Source organism: Mandrillus leucophaeus, unplaced genomic scaffold (assembly GCF_000951045.1).
Source record: "Mandrillus leucophaeus isolate KB7577 unplaced genomic scaffold, Mleu.le_1.0 Scaffold1839, whole genome shotgun sequence".
Classification (NCBI taxonomy): Eukaryota; Metazoa; Chordata; class Mammalia; order Primates; family Cercopithecidae; genus Mandrillus; species Mandrillus leucophaeus.
In genome coordinates, this window is record NW_012101853.1 from 268,849 (window position 1) to 278,461 (window position 9,613).

Genomic DNA, 9,613 nt, shown 5'->3' on the forward strand with positions numbered 1-9,613 from the left:
TTTTTTTGCAGTTTTTAGGTATTGAAAGAGCAATTAAAATATTCATTAAAATTGGCCAGGCACGGTGGCTCATGCCTGTGATCTCAGCACTTTGGGAGGCCGAGGCGGGCAGATCACGAGGTCAAGAGATCGAGACCATCCTGGCCAACATGGTGAAACCCTGTCTCTATGAAAAATACAAAAATTAGCTGGGCATGGTGGCGCATGTCTGTAATCCCAGCTACTCGGGAGGCTGAAGCAGGAGAACTGCTTGAACTCAGGAGGCAGAGGATGTAGTGAGCCGTGATCGCACCACTGCACTCCAACCTGGCAACAGAGCGAAACTCCGTCTCAAAAATAAATAAATAAATAATTCATTAAAATCAAGTATTTTATTTTCTTCTTAAGTGGCACTGCCCTTTAAAATACAGTTATGACATAAAATATTACACATTCTTATCTCATGAGACATATTAGCAATTTCTATACTTCTCTGTTGAAATTGTTCTTTTTATAGTATATCTCATTGAATCTAAAAGATAAATATGTGTAGCCATGCTTTCCCATCTGTAATTGCCACCTTGAAGTGAGCCAATAGCTGTATACACTGATGATACCTTTTTATTCACTGCACTTCATTTGGTGCATATTTAAATGGTGAATTTAGCATTGAGGGTCCACAATTTGGCTTTTTTAGTTTTGTTCATTTTAAATATGTTATTTCTGTCATTCTCATTATTTTCTGTATCTTCTTTTGTGTCTATTCCACATTGTTTGTATTTTCTTAAAAGTTCATGAAATGCAATTTAATAAGATAGTTATCAAAATTATTTCTTCTCAATAGTTTAAGTTAATTAACTTTAATTTTTTTAAAAAATGTGTCTTTTCTATATAAGTAATATACTTCTTTAGCTTCAATTAGAAACAAAGCCTCAGATAACGTTTTGATTTATGTTCAGATTATATTTATTATATCACTCTGTACTTTTTAAAAATCAATTAGATTTATTAAAGCTATACTTTGTGTATTTTGTTATCAATTATTTGGATAGTTTCAACAGAAAACATTTTGCATTTGGGAATCCTTCACTACTGATTACAGCTTCATATTTACACCAATACCTTTAATTCTTAAATTGAACTGAAAAACAAACCTAATGTGTACTTTTTAAAAGAATACTATTTAGAATAAATTTAAGTATAAAGTGCAAATGTTTAATGATCATCCCACAAGTTCTTGATACGTTGTTATGTTAAAAAATATAAACAAAATTTGTTTTCTAAACTTCAGTTATTTCAAAGCAGATGTTAGTTTTGTAAAGACATACAATAATCAAAAACAACTCCACATATGACTGTTTATCAGAAACCTTCATCAAATAGCCAGTTAGTGCAATTCTTTATCTCAACTAAAGGAAAGATTTTTTTAATTTAAGGTTGAATATTTATATAAAAATAGAAGAGATGGGGTAAGGAATAGAGGGAATGTTTTTAAATCACTAAATTATCCACAAGAATTTGAAGTACTAATCAATGCCATTTCTGACTTCCAAGATGTCTATAATTGCAAATTTCTAATTTTTCCTGAAGTTTGGGGTTCTTTCTTGAGTTTTCATATTGGGCTTAAGAGTTTTCCCTCTTAAGATCCTCGGATTTGAGCATTTTGTTTAAGATTTCAAGATGGATGACTGAGTCAACAATCCTGCCATATTCTGGTCGCTGTTCAGCTTCCTTGTGGATTATGTCACTGCTAAACCTGTGCCCTTACTTCAAAGAAGTTTGGGGTATGAAATTGCGTTGGGACTCCAGGGGCATGCTCATGCTCTTTCACTCTCTCTCTCTCTGTCTTTCTGTGTGTGGGGGAGTGTGTGTGTGTTTGGAAAAGCAAACTTAAAACGATTACTGTTTGCATACTACAGAAATCACTGAAAGTATACTGATGATCTTTGTAGTGTGTGCATGTAGTAAAACCTAAACAACCACTAGCTGGCTGCCAGCTAATGTGGCCATATTCAACTATATCTTTGATTTAAAAAATCCACCTATAAATTAACTTTTTTTTAATATTGGATGCCATAGCAGCTTTATCAGTATAACTTTAACTTTCCGGGCACATTAAATAGCTTTTTAATTTTTTATTTAAGAACAAGTAAATGTCTTCAAAGCCTTGTATCAAAATAAATAGCTACAGAATATGTGATATGATTTAAGGAAGTAAGTTAAATCAAGAACAACAAAATATTGGATTTTTTAAGTCAGTGGCTGAAAATGGGCCAGAAGTTTCCAATTTAAAAAATGAATATTTTGAGATGTTTATTAATTCCAGAACATCCACATATACTGTCTTTTTTTGTGCTCTGCCTTAAAATTTATAAAGTAGAATAAAAATCTTTTATAATTTAAGGAAGGAGATTACTATAAATTAAGGGAAAGGAAGAAAAGTTTTGTTTAAAATGTCATTTATTAAGTAGGAATGCTAACATGTATGGAATTTAGGAGTATTTATATATATACATATCAAAAAACAGAGGGCCATTTCCAGCATAATTTAAATCAACTGTAGTATTTATGAAACAAGAAATTATATTTTCTCTATTTAGTTAATAATTTACTTATATCAAAAAGAATTTGAGATAACTTGAATATTAGTTTAATACATTATACATTAACAGATTATTACATTAATATATATTTACAAACATGTAGAAACTGTCATTGTAAATGTATTTGTGGACAAAATTGGGTTGTCCATTACCATCCTAATCAAATTTTTTTACAATTTGAAAATATCTTGGTATTTGATTTGATTTCTAAGATATAATTACCCTAATTTTTTAAGCATACTTGAATTACAAAACCATATCAAACCACTAAGAAGTCTTCTGAAATAAGCATTTTCACATATAAGAAAATGAATCTTAGAGATTCCAAGAGAAACTTACTTTCTAAACCTATAAACTGGCATTTTTCAAAATTTTTATTTTGGAAAGTTTGAAATTATTTCAGCAAAATATTAACAGATGGAGAAAAAAAGGTAAGTGTTCTGTGGTCGAGTGGTTATTCTTTATTATAGGTTTTTGAGGGCCTTGCATATACAGATTTTTACTGTGAATCTGAGAGAGAGAGGAAATTGAACAACATTCATTCACTTCATCACTTTCATTTATTTTCCTTTTATAGAATGTATATAGTATATCAGAGCTGAAACAAAGTTTAGGAATTATGTGGTCCTTTCCTCAACTAGTGAACAGCCCTTCTATTTTATTGATTTCTCTAAATTGCTTTTCATTCCAAGGGAGAAAGACTAAGTTTGGTTGAAATCAAAATATTATTACTGGATTATTTTTCTTAGATAGAGCAAAGGACCAGCAAAGAAAAATCACCTTGCTGGTGAAGAATCCTCTATACTGGATGACTTTATCAATAGGAGACTTTTCTCTCTAAGGTTTTTATTCTACATGGAGTGTTTTCTTTTTGGGAATAGCTTCTACAAATATAGAAAAGGAACAGAAGACTTCATATGAACCAAATAATTTTTGGGTAGGGAGACCTGTTTGGTTACTGTTTGCCCCAAGGGTTTTATTCTCCCAGGAGGATTTGAAGTTATAAGGTAAAAGGATTTTTACTCAAGTTTGCTGACTAAAGTAGTCCTTTGAGATTTCATTGGTTAAGACTCCAATGAAGAATTTTCCCATTTGGGAACTGTCTATAGATGATGATTGGGTCTGGAGATGAGAGATTTGTTTGAGAATGTAATTTAACTGATGACATATTTAAATGGTTAGAAAGCTCTGTTTGCATCTTGTTTTGCTTATCCAGCAAATACAGATTAATATTCTCCTTAGCTCTGCCAGTGGTCTGTTAAATAAAAGTTATATTGTATAAATCTACCTAATTTTTAAACCATTTCTATAGAGAAAGACACTTTTGCAAGCACTGTTAAACCAATATGCCAGAGACCAAATCTGACTCACTACCTGTTTTGTAAACAAAGTTTTATTGGAATAAAGCCACACTTATTATGTGTGCATTGTCTGCAGTTGCTTTCATGCTAAGGTGGCAGAGTTGTGGCAGAGTAATAGTTTTCATATGGTTCGCAAAGTCTGCAATATTTGTCATTAGGCCCTTTACAGAAAAAGTTTGCCAGCTACTGCCAGTGTTATTCACATTACTACCTAGTAATCAGAAGGAATTTTAATGTAGCTTTCCTAGGATGTTGCCATCCAGAAAATAGTTTAAATATTGGAAAATTTATATACCTGTTTCTATGTATATATTTATCCCTACATATTTATATCTATATGTGTGTGTGTTTAAACTTGTCAATTGGTGCTATTTATATTATATCAACATGAAACTTTTTGAGAAACTTTCCAAACACACCTTTTAGCTAATATTCTTTTATGACCCATAACTTTGTAATGTTGGGCTCATTTTTTTTTAATTGGCTTGCCTTTGGAGAAAACATGTTTACCTGAAAGTATCTTTTGAAGTATAAAGAATTCCAAAGTCGTATTTTAATAGACTAATAGATATTTGTATTTGACTATATTTCACATTTACATCATGGAGGCACTCACCTGGTTTTATATGTCATTCAAATTATATTAACCCAGCATTAATATTCCTCACTTTCAAATTTGACTCAGAGTCAATTACTCAAATCATTATTAACATGTGACTATTACAAGAAAGAAATTGTCTCACTTTATCGAATAGTTGATTTAAATTTGCTGGTATTTAGAGGTAATATAGTATAAGTTCTTTTGTATATTTATCTAAGGTTTTCTTTTTGAAACATTTTCTTCCCTTTTCAAATTATTTTAATTAACCAATTTTCCTGTAAAATTTGTTGCTAACAAGAACTATATAATATGCAATGAGATTTTTGCAAGGCAGAGAGTAATACTAAAAAATTAAAACATTAAAAATTTAAAAATATTGGCTCAAGAGGGGATACCATAACTTCTAGTTATACTGGTACCTTTTTAATCCCCTTTTCCTTTACTCAATTTAAAAAATCAGGTAAGTATTAACATACCTGTTTTTTAATAGGCACACTTACATCTAGTTGTCTTTACTGCAGTTTTAAAGTCATGATCTTAAGCAAGGGGTGTGTGTGTATGTTGACATTCCTACCTAAACACACTGTGTGAATTTACTGACATTTTATTATGGATATCCAGTTGAGTTCGCTAAGCTCATTTTTCCCAGTATGTAGATTTGTACTATATGATCGAGATTTTTAAATTATATATATTTATGAGAAATTGAATATTCCTATAAATCTTTCTTTTAAAAATCATAAATATACTTTTTTTTTGAGATGGGATCTCACTGTGTTGGCCAATCTGGAGGGCAGTAGTGTGATCATAGCTCACTGCAGCCTCCCAACTCCTGGTCTCAAATAATCCTCCAGCCTCAGCCTCCCAGGATACTGGGACTATAGGCATGTGTCACCACACCTAGCTAATTTTTTGTTGTTGTTGTAGAGACAGAGTCACGCTATGTTGCCCAGGATGGTCTTGAACTCCTGGTCTCAAGCAATCCTCCTGCTTCAGCCTCTCAAAGTGTTGGGATTATAGGCATAAGCCACTGTGCCTGCCCTGTAAATATACATTCAAAATGCTTTTTCATGTTTTCTAGAATTTGCTAACTGAATTTAGTTCTTGTTCTAACCCAAATTTTTGAAGACTTTCCGAATATTTACAACTGATGTATTTTGAGGTAGCACCTGTTATAGAGGGCATTAATGTCTTTCTGTAAGAGGCTTGCCATCTCACTTTCTTAACTCTTTATATTCTAATTTTTTTATAAAATTGATTTCAGTCATACTTTGTGCCTTTACTGACATGGTATGCTATCAGCAGTATTATTACAAGTACCTCGTTGTTGATCCTAGTTCTAGAAAATTACAAATTCAAAAGTTTCTGATATTTGGATTCACACATATGCTGGGGCAAACTGCTTCAATACATAGCCTAATTTTATGATAATAGTTTCTAAATGCAGTTCTAAAATTGTATTTGAAAGCAACTTATAACTTTAATACCTATAAATAAATCATGATGAATTAAAAGTCAAAGTTCACACGATATTACTATTGTCAAATTTCTGTGCAGTCAAATATATTCCGGACATACACGTACCAGAAATTGTTTTCTATAATGAAGATTTGTTATCTTCTCTTTAAACTTATTTATATTTTATTCAGATTGAAATTATTTTACATATCTAATATCATGTTTTTACTTACCAAATTGTATGCTTTAAATAAATCTTCAAAATTATATGACATTTAATTTGTACATGCTATGTTGAGTGAAAGTAATATACCAGCCTAGCATTTCTTCTTTTATACATCCTGTAAGTCCGACTCAGAAATAAGAACTGAACATTAATTTTATGGGTTTTTTTCTACTCGATAGGTACTATGGATATAGAGGAGAGAAATCGCCAAATGAAAATTAACAAATACAAACAGGTAGCCGGATCAGATCCCAGACTGGAACAAGATTACCATTCGAAGGCAAGACATTTTTCTTTTTAAAAGTTGTAAAATAATCAATCATATGAAACAGATTCTTTCAAACTACTAAATGCAGATTAGTCAGACACAAACATATAATGCCATGGCCCCATGATGTTATTAAGTGCTAAAATTTATGTGTTTGTGTACAGCTGTTAGCAATAGAATTTGCCTTACTTAAAAAAAATTATAAAATACAAAAGATTAAACATCTGAAGGACAAATCTTTTAGAATTTTTCATTTTGTAAAATCTATAGCCCCTCAAAAATGTTTAAGAACTTAAATGATCTTATGGTTTTCTTTCATATAGATTTTTTTCCCATTTTATAGTATTCTAATTGAATCTAGTTTATTACTGAATTATTGGATCAAAATACAAATGGTGCCTGGCTTATAATGGATCAACTTACAAGTTTCTGACTTTAGGATAGTGTGAAAGCAATACACATTCAGTAGAAGCCATATATCAAGTACTCATACAACCATTCTGTTTTTCACTTTCAGTATTCAATAAATGACATGAGCTATTCAATACTTTATTATAAAATAGGCTCTCAGTTAGATGATTGTTGCCCAACTGTAGGCAAATGTCAAGTGTTCTAAACATGTTTGAGGTGGGCTAGCCTTAGCTGTGATGTTCGGAAGATGTATTGAATGCATTTTCAACTTACAATGGGTTCATTGGGACATAACCCCATCATGAAGCAAACAGCATCTGTACATATTCATGAAGTGCTGTTAGAGGTTAAAAAGTCTTTTAGTATGAATCTTTTTTTAACTACTTTTTGGGAATAAGTTGAAGTATGAGGTCTACCAAGGGAGGAAATAAGGTATTAATTAATTGGTTGGTTGGTTTGTTTGTTTGTTTGTTTGTTTTGAGATGCAGTCTCACTCTGTTGCCCAGACTGGAGTACAGTGGTGTGGTGGTGCAATCTCGGCTCACTGCAACCTCCACCTCCTGGGTTCAAGCGATTCTCCTGCCTCAGCGTCCCAAGTACCTGGGACTACAGGCATGCACCACAATGCCTAACTAATTTTTGTATTTTTAGTAGAGACGAGGTTTCACTCTGTTGGCCAGGCTGGTCTCGAACTTCTGACCTTGTGCCTGCCTCAGCCCAAAGTGCTGGGATTACAAGCGTGAGCCACTGCACCTGGCCTATTTCATTTTTCTTTTACTCCATTACCTTTTTATATTCAAGACATTTTTAGTTTTTTGATATTATTCATGGTGAAAGTCATGAAAATACTTTGTTCTGATATAGCTATTGAAGATTTAATAAAAGACTTAAAATAGTAAACTTTACTCATAACATGTAGCTGTTATATGCTCTATGACTTAGTAATTGAATCATTATAGTTGTAATATTTGTGGTCTCTGTGTAATAGAGAAAAGCAATTTGGATTTTTTAAAACTTAGGCTTGTTTTATTCTTACATAATTTTCAGTTTCTGTTACATTTCATCCCTTCATAACCTCAAGTACTAATTAAGTAAAGCATGAGTGGCTATGTTGGGTATACATATGTAACAGGTATGTACATATGTACCAGTTTCTAGCTTCTTCAATAAGACAACATAGAGAAGGCAGAGATTCTTAACATCAGCAGGTATTTCTAAATTACCAGTCTCTTCCCCAGATTACATTATTACCAACGTGGTGCATACAAAATTATTTATCACAGAATTCTGATATACTGGAAATGTCACAGGACTAAAGCTAGACGAAAGTAAATTTAAGACAAATTAAAATAGCCTTGGCTTTACTCAATAGGTTCTAAATTTCCAGAATTTTTTCACTAAAATGAAAATATGAATAACTTCAAACAGGCACAGTGAATTGTATAGAAAATAGTTCTATAATGCTATAATATTTTAGATACATTCCTAACTATTTGAGTTGGATATCAGAAATGATATCTGTGTTTTTCGTTTGTTTGTTTTGTATTTTTGCCTAGAACTAAATAGACACACCTGACCTTTTGTGTTTTTTTAGTGTTGTAGTCTCTCATCTGTTCACCTTATATAATCCAGAGGCCAAAGCATAAAGTTCTGATAAAATAAGATATTAAATTTTTTGTAAATATGTCTTCAGATAACACAAATTTGTTTGTTGGTTTATATTTTACTATACTTCAGGAAGGAATGTAGATGATTTATAAAAATACTTATAATAGTCTCAATAATATTGTCAATGAAGAAAAGAGCAAGAGAAAATAAAGTCAGCTTAAAACAAGGTAACTCCAGAAGTAAAGTCTGTGAAAAAAAAAAAAATGCATAGTGTAAGATCCTACATACCCACTACATGTGGACTATATGTCTACCCTGAGCTTCCTAACAAGCAGCAAAGACAGAAAGGGAAACTTGATCAGTTATATGATTTATATTGTTCATACAATAAAGACAAATGTCTTAGAAGCAATAGCCGTGATTCTTGTTACAGAAACCTGACAGAAATTTGTTAAAGAAGGATGGACCAAAGGAATACTATAGGTATAGCTGGGATTTCTTTTTTCATTTTGATTTTACTTTGATTCATGAATAAATGAATGCCTTAAGCTACAAAGTTTTATAACTTTGACAGCAATCATTTTAAGTTGGGAAAAAATAAATACTGGTAAAAATTAATTGTACTAAAATTAATTTCCTAGCTATTCTCTAAGGCAGTAGATCAGCAGCAGCAGCATCACTTGGAGACTTTTAGAAATACAATTGTCTGGGGCCCTTTCAGACCAATGGAATAAAAACTCTGGAGTTGGGGTCCCTGTGATGTTTGTTTGTTTGTTTGTTTGTTTGTTTGTTTTTGAGACGGAGTCTCGCTCTGTCACCCAGGCTGGAGTGCAGTGGCACCATCTCAGCTCAACCTCTCAACCTCTCAACCTCTGCCTCCCGTGTTCAAGTGATTCTCTCAACCTCTGCCTCCTGGGTTCAAGTGATTCTCCTACCTCAGCCTCCCGAGTAGCTGGGACTACAGGCACGCGCCACCATGCCCGGCTAATTTTTTGTACTTTTTTAGTAGAGATGGGGTTTCACCATGTTAGCCAGGATTGTCTCAATCTCCTGACCTCATAATCTGCCCGCCTCGGCCTCCCCAAGTGCTGGGATTAC

At 32.4% G+C, this 9,613-nt stretch overlaps 1 protein-coding gene across 1 annotated transcript in view; it reads left to right on the top strand.

Moving 5' to 3' along the window:
- Window positions 1-6,508, top strand: part of LOC105538042 (regulating synaptic membrane exocytosis protein 2) — a gene marked incomplete at its 3' end in the record, with an annotated part of 189,423 nt that extends 182,915 nt beyond the window's left edge. The window contains exon 17 of the mRNA XM_011977770.1: window positions 6,408-6,508. Coding sequence (XP_011833160.1) covers window positions 6,408-6,508 — 101 coding nt within the window. The remainder of the gene's footprint in view (window positions 1-6,407) is intronic.
- Between the last annotated feature and the right edge of the window lie 3,105 nt (window positions 6,509-9,613).